Source organism: Anomaloglossus baeobatrachus, chromosome 5, assembly GCF_048569485.1.
Source record: "Anomaloglossus baeobatrachus isolate aAnoBae1 chromosome 5, aAnoBae1.hap1, whole genome shotgun sequence".
Lineage (NCBI taxonomy): Eukaryota > Metazoa > Chordata > Amphibia > Anura > Aromobatidae > Anomaloglossus > Anomaloglossus baeobatrachus.
Genome location: NC_134357.1, coordinates 27,672,560 through 27,686,410, shown reverse-complemented (window position 1 = coordinate 27,686,410; position 13,851 = coordinate 27,672,560). Strand labels below are relative to the sequence as shown.

The 13,851-nt window shown below is 42.3% G+C and overlaps 1 protein-coding gene across 1 annotated transcript; it reads left to right on the top strand.

The window, feature by feature from the left end:
• Positions 1-5,147: 5,147 nt before the first annotated feature.
• Positions 5,148-12,218, top strand: LOC142312592 (killer cell lectin-like receptor subfamily B member 1B allele B). Its single transcript, XM_075351584.1, has 6 exons — positions 5,148-5,235; positions 5,324-5,404; positions 6,902-6,979; positions 9,293-9,441; positions 9,951-10,063; positions 12,098-12,218. The coding sequence occupies exons 1-6, from the start codon at positions 5,148-5,150 to the stop codon at positions 12,216-12,218; spliced, it is 630 nt and encodes a 209-aa protein (XP_075207699.1).
• Positions 12,219-13,851: the final 1,633 nt, after the last annotated feature.

The window sequence follows — 13,851 nt, the reverse complement described above, 5'->3', positions numbered from 1 at the left end:
GACCGGGATTGCATAAAACTATCATCAGCAGGGGGGAGAACAGGCTCCACCAAATTAAAAAGGGCTAAGGCAACTGTGATAGGTCTCCTAGAATATTTGACATAAGCAGCAATCCACAGGCTAGCAGAAATAAACTCCTGCAAGCCCGATTACTAACAAGAGAACTGCTGGTCGACGACTGAGCCTCTCTGTGCAACTCAAAAGCAGCATCATGTGCAGTGTCTGACTATGCTGTGTAAACAGGGTCAGATGAGTTTTGAGCAAAACAACATGTGACAGGTGTACTCACTTTTTGCCGTTTGGTTTGTATACTTTATTAAATTTTAAGGGGTTTACAATAACAGGGGAGGGGGTAATTGAAGTATTTAAAATGCATTCTTAAAAATATTGTTGAAATAACAAAGAAAGGGAAGAGGAAGGGAAGAAAGGGTAGGCTAAAAGTGGATGGGAAGGGGTATTGGAGGGGAAGTGGGAATGGAAGGAGTTAGGGAATATAAAGGGGGAGGAGAAAGGGAAGGAGGAAGACATTGAGGCAATTTGTTAAGTTTCAAAGTCAAGCAAGATTATAAACTCATATTCATTTAGCACAGAATATAAACACATTCGGAAATAACATATTACATTTATATTATTTAGATAATGTCAAGGAACTAATTCAAAACAAGGTTTGGCATGTATTTCTGGGACCAAAGAGACCATCTTATTTTATATCTTTGCTAGTTTTTTTCTTTTAACGCAATATTATACTTATATAAATTATGAGCTGAAACCCTGTCTTTGCCGTTTGGTTTGTTACATCAGATTTAACTGTTTAGAATAAAATGAATAAATATTGGAATCCGATGTGATTTTTATTGTCTCTCCCGAGCCTGTCTGTGGAACTCAAAAGTTGAGTGTCTGACTCTGCTGTGTGAACTACAAAAATACCTACAGCTGCAGGCTAGAATGCTAATAATTAATAAGGGAACTCTGGCATTGCATTACTGCTATAATATTTGAATAAATAATATATATATGATAAAAAGAATATTTGAAAAAAGAGATCCTTAGCTTAATTATTGGCCAATACATGTGAGCCCGATAACCCCTCCAAGGTGATCTATATATATCGGGCCATAACTTGAAATGCTCCTATTTGGGTTAAAAACCTACATGTCTGGGCAGAAAGGATGCAGCTATAAAGGAGGATGAACACAGCCTGGATACAGGGTGAAGTGCTCAGTCACAAATAAACGCACTACAAATATATAAAAAAAGACTGACCTGCAGATCCAATAGGTGTGAACAGGCGCTAGCTGAAAACACAATATAACTGCAAAACATATACAGCTGCACTCTAGAATTCCAGTCTTTTTTCAAACCTGTTGTGATTTTTATTGTCTCTGGTGTCATTTACACCCTGATAAATTAAACATTAGAACTAACTATAAACATATAATAAGAAGTGGAAAGAAGCTGTGGTCATTGAGCCTTCACTGCACTGCTGGACGAATAACGGCTGACCACGGTCTTATGTCTCAGATGTTCATGACAAGATGCCCTTCAGTATAAACCAAACACAGGAAAGGCAGACGTCCTGGGCACGGACCTGCACCCGCCTGTCTCTCTACATTTGGTAACACCTTACACCAGTCACAGCATCTCCAGAATCACAGTGGACCGGTACATACATGGCGACACCCGGTAAGATTGATTTTTGCATTAGTGATTTGAAAAATACTTTAAACTTGTTAATCAGGAGATCAATGGGCATATGGAAAAGATTATAGCAAGTGCACTGTCACGACCACGCAGGACATCATTGGGATAGGTTTGTACTTGGCCTCTGGATGTTTCCTTATACAAACAGTAACTGACGTCTTCGAAAAAAGAAAATAATTTATACCCAAAGACTAATAGAAGAGTTCAAAGAATGTTGTTAGACATTACGGCCCCTTTATTAATGTCCAGTGCACCGATAAAGCTGCAAAGGGCATTTTCTGTACCTTGTTACCCTCTAAATTTAAGCAAGGGGGGTTTCATTTAAATTTGTTTAGAATTTAACAGTAAAAAAAAAATATGCCATGCTTCATCCAATGGCATATGTACAAGAGCAAAGAAAGCCAGTGACCTAGGGTAGGACAGCTGCGGGTGTAAGTAGGACAATTCATGAACATGTGCCGCCGCATGCAAGAGGCCAAAGCTGGGAATATAGTCAGCAACACTCAATATTTGTTAGTCTCCTTGCACTGTCCGTTCATTACCTTTTCTGTTTTAAAATATTTTTTAGTTTATATTACTTGTAAAATTAAAAATAAAGAAATAAACTTGTCCCAACCCTTAAAGCTGCTGTTTACTGATCTAATTACTGATGGATTTTAAAGGGAAACTGACAGCTCAATCCACGAGCTGCATGTATCAGACACTGGCTTGGTTATCTCAGCCATATGCTGCGCGTTTCAGAGAAAAACACACTTTAAATGTTGCCAGGGACCGAGCCGCACAAGAGACTATGGGACAGGCTCCCCCCCCCCCATTTCCCTGGATTGACAGGTTTCTCCCAGCATGATTGTGTAGTAACAGACCTGTCAGTTGGAAGGTACTGGAGAAAGAATGGATATATTACCGCACTACCACCAATGCGAAGAAGTGTTGATTAATATTAGTAATTTATTTTACAGGTCAACACGTTTCTGGGATCAAGTCACCTTCCTCAGGGCTATGGAAATCAACAACAGTGTCCATGGTCCTGAGGAAGGAGACTTGATCCCAGAAACACGTCAACCTGGAAAATAAATTACTAATGTTAATCAATACTTCTTCGCATTGGTGGTAGCGCGGTGATACATCCATTCTTTCTCCAGTACCTTCCAGATTATTCACGTGGAGCTGCAGCAACCGCCATTAAATTATACCTTATATAGGAGTTGTGCCTGCCACAACCCTGCCAGGTGAGTGGTTTCAATTTTACGTAACTCACCATTTATCTGGTAAAGCCCTATTTTGCGCTCACCTTTGTTTTCAGACCTGTCAGTTGGAGAGAAGACACTGGGGATCGTACTTTCCAACTAGTCCCCTGAGCGGCTCGGTCACACGTGGTATATATATATTGAGCCAAATGTACCCATTATCAGGTTCCTTTTCATTCTAAGGAGTATTAAAGAATTCACAGCTACCTGTCACCAGGTTTTTGCTGAGGGAAGCATAAAGTAGGGGCCTCTTAAGGATTAGGGTTTATGCTGTTGTCTCAATACAATAAGTGTTTTATTAGCAGGAGATTATCACTGCCTGGACTAGTGTCCAGGTGAGCTCTGGTTGACTACACCCCCTTCACTGATAAGCAGCTCAGTGTCAATAAACAATGTACATAGAGAGCTGTCATGTCGCCGAGGTTAGCTTTTTGAGCTCTGCTGCATGCTACATCTAAAAACTCTGACTTTGTCACAACTGCTTCAACCAGTAAACTTAGTGACACATTTTTGGATCAGGATCTCTGCCCCTACATTATGATAATCTCAGATGAGGTCACAAGAACCTGGTGACAGATTCCCTTTAATGGGTCAACTCAAACATGCTCAAAGTTCTGGCCAGAAATACATGATAGCGGATCAATTAATAGCTTATCTTCAGTGTTCAGGTGATAGAAATAGTTATAAAGTAAGTGCAACATTCTCAAGCTCCTAGTCCAACCAGATATTCATTCTAAAATATTATGGATAATCCCTTTTTTTAATAGGTTTGCTAACAATCAGTTATTACATGATGTCTGCTAGAGAGGAGCAAATCGAATTGATGTGAATGTCATTGCATCAGCCAGAGAAAATTCCATGCCATGGAACAAAGACACGTCGTATTTCTCATAATGTCATCATGCCACTATTACATCACTTGAGATAGCACAGAAAATCAAGAGGGACTATAAAAACCTGTATTGTCACGGTTGACAGACAGTGCTGTGGTGTCCGGCTGTAGAAGGTCGCATCATTTGGCTGCACAAACTGCTCCCTGACATTCTTCCTGCTGTGGTGTAAATGGTATCCTATCTTTCTTCTCTGCTTGGGGTAATTCCTTTCCTTTTAGGACCCTGCAGATACCCTCACCTTGCAGCTATTAATTATCCTCACTTCCACTTGTGTCCTTAAATACCCGCATTTCCCCTTGGTGTTTGCTGGTGATAGAGTTATATTCCTATACAGTCCTTGGATGAAAGCAGTTGGCTTGTATTAATTGGAAGAAATATTGTTTGTTGCAGTTACTCTTCCTGAGTCATCCTGGATATAAGTTGTTTGTTCACTTTCCCCTGTGTGTGTTCCCTGTATTTTCCTTAGAACATAGTGGGGTTGACTAGGCATCCATCCCATCCATTCCCTGCCTAAGAACCAGGTCGGGGTCGGCCAGGGTTAGGTATCTTGCTCGGCACATAGGTGAGGAGCCTATCTAGGTTGGCCAGGGGAGCCAGGAGCTAGCGGAAGGTTTTATCTGGGGTTACTATCTCCCCCTTCCTTATACACAGGGTTTCCCTTCACTGTCACCGCACGCATGGAACTTCCCCATACATAGCCTAACAGTATAAAAGCCAAGGCAGGGAATGCAGCAGCCATTTTATGGTGAATCTGGATAGTGAGAGAACATCAAAACATTAACGCTCAGTTATAGAAATATGGAGTAAAATGACCATAAAACAGTAAAGAAACTGGGCAAATGGTGACCATCCATTTACCCATGGCCAGATAGGCTGCAGTTTGCATTAAAGAACCTGAAAGGGGTCAGACGCAGTCCTTGGAGGCTTCGCCGTTTTAGACATGCATTTTCAGGGGAATTCGAGTACTTGCGATCACATTTTTGGTAAAAAATCACTAAATCTAGTGAGGTCAAAGAGATTTGCTCATCTTTCTTGAGTGCTTCAGTAGCCCCGAATAATTATCTTTAATACTGCAGAAAGTACCCTATTCTCCAACAGGGGGAAATAATTATATACAGTAAATACCACTGGAAACAATAGGCTGATAGTGTAGTACATGGACTTGTTAGGTCCTCCACAGCAGGAGGTGCTTCGTGTAGCCGCTCTACACACTGACTAGGAGATCAGGTTCCTGATCTACTCTATTACCTCAATATATACTAATATATGTACATTTTCTAATCTCATGATGTTCACAGATTGCACTATGATCTGGACGCCATCTTGGAAAGCTGTAATTATAGTTTCCCTCTTAGGAAGCAATATTGTTTTCATCCGCATTATTGGAGCACTTCGTAAGTATGACTGCTCTTATAGATTACCCCGGCCTGGTCGTTGTCCTTGAGTATAATCCTGTATTCTTTTCTAAATTTCCTCTTCTAGTTTATAATGTCAAGCTTTCTAATATTGAGCACCATGCAATTAGGAAGGATCTTTGTCCAAACAGCACCAACGTTACCAAAGGTGAGTACTCCTACTACTAGGTCTTTGTTCATACCAGCATCTCCAAGAACTTCTGTCACAGATATCGAAGTAGGATATAGGATTAAACAGATCAACATGTATCCAGTAAAATGACAGACACCACGGTGGAAGTCCAGTATGAGAGTAGCAATTTAGGTCCACTGGGCGCTGCTAGTGTGACGCCCCTGGACTATCAGGTCATCACAGGGTATTGTACAATCTGCCCTCCCGTGCAATATCCACCTCCTTCTTGGTTATGAGTCCCCAACTACATGGTGTTGCCTACATCAGCTAATCAAAATCCTAGGTACACTCTGCACCACACCCACCAGACACACCAGTGGACGGCCTGAGTGGAATAGGGTTGACCACTTGGAGGGTTGGTTAGGGGAGGTCAGGAGTGTCAGGAGTGTCAGTAGTACAGAGAAGTGTGTTGGAAGTGAAAAAGAGAGGAGGTTAGGAGCCGGGCTCCTAGGAAGCTACCTAGGTGGCAGACGGTGGTCTGGGCCTAGAGGAGCTGGACCCCCGGTCACAGGGGATCGTGGAAAGGGGCACAGAACTGTCGAGGGTGACAGCCGGCGGTCTTGCACCATCACCGGGCTGGGACCAGGGCACGACGGGGTACGTGGACCCTAGGTCAGGGAGTAGCTTCAGGCAACCTGACAATTTACCAGACGAGAACGGAGCCTTCAAGATCCGCTCCCCACCTGCTACAAAATCGGGGTACTAGCGCAACGAAGGGGATAGGACTTTCCACTGAAAACAGTCCAGAAAATCCCAAGTGTGAACCCTGAGAGCAAGCTCCCAGACTTAGCCATAGTGGGGAGCGGGACCCGGCAAGTTCCATACTACCGGGACCAACAGAGAAGTAAACTTAGTGCCAGGAGGACAGTTACGAATCATCAGGCAGCACCACTGAGAACGGGACCCAAACTAGCTCCCTCAGCGGCAGCGGTATCCAGAACTTTGGTTTATCCATTTGTTGGTGTCAGCTTAATGGACTGAGTGAGTACGAAAGTGACCCCTTCACTCCCCATGGCACTCCCCAACACTATCACCGAGTCCCGGGGCATCCCCCCCTACCCGTGGAGGGTTCTAACACCTTGTTGCCCCATTCCATCACCCCGGGTACTCCCAACTGCAGCGGTGGTACTCCACCTTACCACATACCACGGGTGGCGTCACGAACTCTAACACAATCCCCTGTAGATACCCCCTTCATTTGAGTGGCCGCACGACCCTCGGGTCCGGAGACCCCTCGAGCCACCGTGGATCCGAATCCGAACAGCCTGGCTGCTGGCACGGGGGCGGCACACTAGCGTCAGTCATGTGACAATCAGGCATTGCCAAAATGTCATTGCTTTGCTCCAATGAAGGAAAATTGACTAGACCCAGATGTGAAGTTTTCCTGCTGATGGGTACTATGGACTCTTGTAGGCTGCGAGGATCTGTTCCTTAATTATATTAGTGTCCTAGCTTCTATGTTTTTACTTCTAGGTTATGATCTTGAACTTTTTGTTGAGCGCTCTACAATTAGGAAAGAGCTCTGTATAAAAACGACAGACACGTCTGGAGGTGAGTACAAGGCTTTGAAGTTCTTTCATGGTGAAGCGTAATTTGATCGCACCTCAAATATTCTTGTCTGTGGGTCTAAGCTTGAAAAGTTCACCAATCCTGGTCTGACTGTGAACTGGAAAAACAGCTAATAAGATGCCTACAATGCTGTTAATTAAAGTCATACGTTTCCAAGTTCGGACATAAAACTGGCACAAAAACTTTGCCATAATAAAATATCTATGAACACCTTTGACATTGACATTTTTGTTGTCTGGTATATAAATTTCTTCATTCATTTTCAGTCCTCCTGATATTCAGTTTGCAGCCTGATGAAAGTTTCAGATTTTTCTCTTGTAGGAGTGTTTTTCCTAGTAATATAGGCTGGACTGGAGGTTGGATTGACACTCCCAGTAATATAGGCTGGATGTGAGCTCTGTCGGTCTCTCCCAGTAATAAAGGCTGGATGTGAGCTCTGTGTGTTTCTCCCAGAAATATAGGATGGATGTGAGCTCTGTGTGTCTCTCCCAGTAATATAGGGTGGATGTGAGATCTGTGTGTCTCTCCCAGTAATATAGGCTGGATGTGAGCTCTGTGTGTCTCTCCCAGTAATATAGGCTGGATGTGAGCTCTGTGGGTCTCTCCTAATAGTATAGGCTAGATGTGAGGTCTGTGTGTCTCTCCCAGTAATATAGGCTGGATATGAGGTCTGTGTTTGTCTCTCAGTAATATAGGCTGGATGTGAGGTCTGTGTGTATCTCCAGTAATATAGGCTGGATGTGAGCTCTGTGTGTCTCTCCCAGTAATATAGGCTGGATGTGAGCTCTGTGTGTCTCTCCAGTAATATAGGCTGGATGTGAGCTCTGTGTGTCTCTCCCAGTAATATAGATTGGATGAGAGCTCTGTGTATATCTCCCAGTAATATAGGCTGGATGTGAGCTCTGTGTGTCTCTCCCAGTAATATAGATTGGATGAGAGCTCTGTGTATATCTCCCAGTAATATAGGCTGGATGTGAGCTCTGTGTGTCTCTCCCAGTAATATAGATTGGATGAGAGCTCTGTGTATATCTCCCAGTAATATAGGCTGGATGTGAGCTCTGTGTGTCTCTCCCAGTAATATAGATTGGATGAGAGCTCTGTGTATATCTCCCAGTAATATAGGCTGGATGTGAGGTCTGTGTGTCTCTCCCAGTAATATAGGCTGGATGTGATCTCTGCATGTCTCTGCCAGTAAAATAGGCTGGATATGAGGTTGAGATGTTCCTAATTGTCGTGGACCAGGACAAGTGTAGTTAGTAATGGTCGGAAGCTCAATCCCAGTGTCAGTGTATCCTCACATATGCTAGACCAGTAGGAGGAAGAAAATAGCACATGTGCATTTGCCGATCCAGATACCAACAAACCTGTTGACATGCGTGTTTATGTAATTTACTATAAACTATGGGTGGGGAGAAGGTTTCTCCTTTTCCCAGAAACAGAATAACAGCAAAACTTCCAGTTAAGAAAAGGGTCAACTCTTTTAAACATTTGAGAACCAAGACCTTAAGAAGGAGCTGCCATCATCAGAAGCCCCTGTTTTTAATTGATAGAGATAGATCCCACCAAAAGGAAAATAGTATAATAGTAAGAGTATAAATGTCAAATATAAATGTGAAAATAAAACATAGAATAAAATGTTTGTTTGATTTGGTGACTTCTATCATATTCCCAAAGCCCCCATAGTCATTGTATAGACTGAAACCAGTTCCAGTTAAGGGCTCTTTCTATAGTGATTTTCTTTATCATTTATATATTTTTATTCTATATTTTGGCAAAATGTTTTTTAAGCAGTACGTGTCACTTTCTCTAAATATGTTTTCCACTTGGTTAAATCCTGAACCTGACAATGTTGTTATTTTGTTCCTTTCTGTTCTTGAGACATGGTCTCCTCTTCCCTATATATAAATCCAGTCTTTTTAGCCAATGGGGTGTGGTCCTAAAAAAGATGCCCGCCACAGAGGATCTGAAGACCACGTTCCTTGGTCCAACAAGACTAGATTTATAGATAGTAAAGAGGAGGCAATGTCTCCGGGACCTGGAGGTGCAAGAACAAAAGATAAACAGCCATATTATCACCTGAATTACGTGTTTATACCAAGTGACAGGTCTTTAAATTATTACTTTTTCCAAACATCTTCATTGCTATAAAGCGGGAGATCAACGGTCTTTAGATTCTTTAACCCTGTGGGGTTTTTCTGACAAATTGCCTATTAATGTGATTTATTGTTGGATACTGGACCTTCTTTTAATATTTATAGTAAAAATGTTGTACTTTTGCTGATTGCTATATTTCAGGTTGTCTTCTGTGTCCTTATCATTGGCGGCTACATGGAGACCAGTGTTATTACTACTCAGATATAACGGTCAGAAATTGGAGCCAGAGCCGGGATGATTGTAAGATGATGGGAGCCGATCTACTGGTCATAAAGAACCAGAAACAGCAGGTGTGATGTCTGTGTCCTTATATACAGGATAATATAGGACTAGATGACCGGCCCCATATATATGGATAATATAGGACTAGATGACCGGCCCCAAATATATATACAGGATAATATAGGACTAGATGACCGGCCCCAAATATATATACAGGATAATATAGGACTAGATGACCAGCCCCATACATAAGGATAATATAGGACTAGATGACCGGCCCCATATATATGGATAATATAGGACTAGATGACCAGCCCCATATATAATGATAATATAGGACTAGATGACCGGCCCCATATGTAAGGATAATACAGGACTAGATGAAAGGCCCCATATATATATATAGGATAATATAGGACTAGATGACCGGCCCCAAATATATATACAGGATAATATAGGACTAGATGACCGGCCCCATACATAAGGATAATATAGGACCCAATGACCGCGGTCGGCTGTATCTTCATTCTGTATCTATTATATATCTTATATGATGGACATTCTTCAATTGTTGCAGGAGTTTATACAGTCATCTCTCAGGCAGCAGGTAGAGGACACATATTGGATTGGACTTCACCGTGATGGAGACGTCTGGAGATGGGTGGATGGAGGACAATATAACAGCAGCTTGTAAGTGACTCCTGACACCAGCACTCACCGGTCATTACTGTGACACATCTGGACCTCCCTTAAACAGTGTGGAAAATAAGTATTTGATACACTGCCAACTTTGCATGTTTTCCCACACAAAGAATGGAGAGTTCTGTCATTTTTATCATAGGTGCACTTCAACTGCGAAAGACAGAATCCCCCCCCCAAATCCAGAAAATTACATAGTTGATTTTTAAATAATTAATTTTCATTTTATTGCATGAAATAAATATTTTATCACCTACCAACCAGCAAGAATTCTGCTCTTACTGACCTGTTATTGTTTCTTCTGCTCTGCATTCATTACCTGTATTAATGACACCTGCTTGAATTCATTACTTGTATAAACTAAACCTGTCCACACACTCAATAAATGAAACTCAAACCTCTCCACCTTGGACAAGACCAAAGAGCTGTCTAAGGAAACCAGGTTATATGATTGTAGACCAACACAAGGCTGGGAAGGGTTACAAGACAGTAGGCAAGCAGCTTGGTGAGAAGGCAACAACTGATGGCACAATTATTAGAAAATTAAAGAAACACAAGATGACTATCAATCTTACTGGGTCTGAAACTCCATACAAGATCTCACCTCGTAGGGTAAGGATGACCTTTCAGAGAAAGGTCAGGAATCAGCTCAGAACTACATGGGAGGACCTGGACAGTGACCTGAAGAGAGCTGGGTCCACAGTCCCAAAGATTACCTTTAGTAACACACTACACCATCATGGATTAAAATCCTGCAGGGAACGCAAGGGCCTCTTCTCCCACCAGCACATGTCCAGGCCCATTTGATGTTTGCCAATGACCATCTGGATGATCCAGAGAAGGCATAGGAGAAGGTTATGTGTTCAGATGAGACCAAAATAGAACTTTTTGGTATCAACTGCCCTCGCTGTTTTTGTAGGATGAAGAATGATGAGTACAACCCCAAGAACACTGTCCCAATCATGAAGCATGGGGGCGGCATCATTATTCTTGAGGGTTTTTTTTCTGCAAAGGGGACAGAACGACTGCACCGTATTGAAGGAAGGAGGGGTTCATGTATCGCAAGATTTTGGCCAACAACCTCCTTCCCTCTGTGAGACCATTGAAGATGGGTCATCGCTAGGTCTTCCAGCATGACAATCACCTGAAACACACAGGCAGGACATCAAATGAGCAGCTCCATAAGAAACATTTCAAGGTCCTGGAGTGGCGAAGCCAGTCACTTGTACTGAACCCAATAGAAAATCTTTGGAGGGAGCTAAAACTCAAGGTTGCCCAGCGACAGCCCCGGAACCTGAAATATCTGGAGAAGATCTGTATGGGAGAGTGACCTGAAAAATCTGGAGAATATCTGTATGGAGGAGTGACCTGAAAGACCTGAAGAATATCTGTATGGAGAAGTGACCTGAAAGATCTGGAGTATATCTGTATGAAGGAGTGACCTGAAACATCTGTAGAAGATCTGTATGGAGGAGTGATCTGAAAGATCTGGAGAAGATCTGTATGGAGGAGGGACCTGAAACATCTGTAGAAGATCTGTATGGAGGAGTGACCTGAAAGATCTGGAGTATATCTGTATGGAGGAGGGACCTGAAACATCTGTAGAAGATCTGTATGGAGGAGTGATCTGACAGATCTGGAGAAGATCTGTATGGAGGAGTCGTCAAAATCCCTGCTGCAGTGTGTGCAAACTGGGTCAAGAACTACAGAAAACGTCCGACCTCTACAACTGCAAACGAAAGTTTCTACCAAATATTAAGTTCTGGTTTTCTATTGTATCAAATACTTATGTCATGTAATAAAATGCAAATTATTTGTTTAAAAATCATACAATGAGATTTTCTGGATTATTTTTTTATTCTGTCTGTCAAAGTTGACGTTACCTATGATAAAAATTACAGACCTCTCCAATCTTTGTAGGTACAAAAACTTGCAAAATCAGGAGTGTATCAAATACTTATTTTCTCCACTGTAATTTTACTGATTTCTCATCGTTTCCTCCTGTTTTATTCTTTTGTTAATCAGGTTCGAGATAAAGACACAATCCTTGGGACACTGTGTATCAATGACAAGATCTGGATATTACGAGGGCAACTGCAATTCTACTAACAGATGGATCTGTGTAAAGAAAGCCGTGAGGATCTGAGTAACACAATGATAAATATATAGAGTTGAACACATTCTATCAGGAATTTCCCACATTTCAAATCACCAAAAAGAACAGTACATTCCTCTAAATCATTATATAAAAGTGAATGGACATTGTGGCAATGTAATATGGGCTTCTACAGAGAGTTCAGCGCATACATTTCTCCTGTACATGGGGCTCACAAATATAAGTGACACATAGGAACAGGTTAATTAAATTTGAAGGAAAGAAAACCATTGGAACACATCTGACCAAAGCAGTCGGATAATTTAGGAATATATCTAAATCAGTCAGTTGTTTTGTTCCTTTGCTTCTTGACTTTATTTGAGCTTATTTTCTTTGGTTGTTTTTCTTGCTTTTGTATAAGGTCAACGATTTCCAACTTCTAAAATGAATCTTGACCCATATGTCATGAGTATTAAGAAAGTTGTACTGAATATTCTGCATGGACCCTCTTGCATCTTTCATTTGAAGGAAGACTCAAAGGCCTCCCGAAGATGCTCCTCAATTTGTGACCACATCCTATTAATATGAATCTTTTCTGTTGATCAACATTGTCATCACTTTAGGCAGTTGGATATTATTACATAGGTTCGCTAAGTAAAATGCTTCAGAATTGTAGCTCCATTTTCCTTGGATCAGATTTATATTCTAGTACTAAGAAAAGAGTTGCCATGTTTCCTATAACTAAATATCAGCTGGGTAATTACGAAGAAGAAAGGATTGTGGAAGGGTGTGGGGTCTGTGGGGACATTATGTTTCTGTTTGCACCCAAGGAGCGGAGGAACAGAGCAGTGGAGTATGTGGGGCACCAAGAAGATGTGATGGATGTGGAGAATTGCAGCTCTCATCATGTTTTGATGTATTAGGCCTAAGACACACGGCATGAAAATTGGAGTGAGTGGCATGTGATAAGAAAATCGCATTCCATTCGGACCAATATTAGCCTATGTGCCAGCACCCATGAGCAATTATTTTCTCAGCCCTAATCGGACCGAGAAAACAGTCGCAGAATGCTGCGACTGTAATGCGATCTTTGTTTCTCTCACACCCATTCAAGTCTATGGGGCGATAGAAAAATCGCACTGCACTCGCGGTACACCGGTGTACCGCGAGTGCAGGGTGAGAATGGCAATAGTCGGCAATGTAGGGGAGAGGGAGATAAATCCCTCCCCTCCTCAGCGTCAGCCCGCCCCTCCTCAGTGCAGGCCTGCCCCACGCAGCTGAGGTCCACTCGCACGATCGGACCTCAGTCGCAGGGACACTCGCATGACACTCAGCTCTCCTGTACTGCCAGCATGAGCCGAGTGTCATGCGAGGGGATCGCAGTAATCCCCGTGTGGCCCCAGCCTTATGAGAATACTGCTATAATTGAGGCAGAAAGAGCGGGGAATATAATATTATGATGAGAGAGTTTATAAGTATATGTTAAATGTTAGTAATTATGAATGCAGGTATTTTATTGGCACCGGCCTCCCTGATGTGAACACCGGGTGGGCATGTGGTTCAGCAGTCGGGGGGTGGTGACCCTAATTAAGACATGGGTATTGTTAATTATGCTTAGTACCAACAAAGTGATGGTTAAAGTAGCACCCACGGGGCAAAGGTTAAATTATTTATCGCCGGGCCT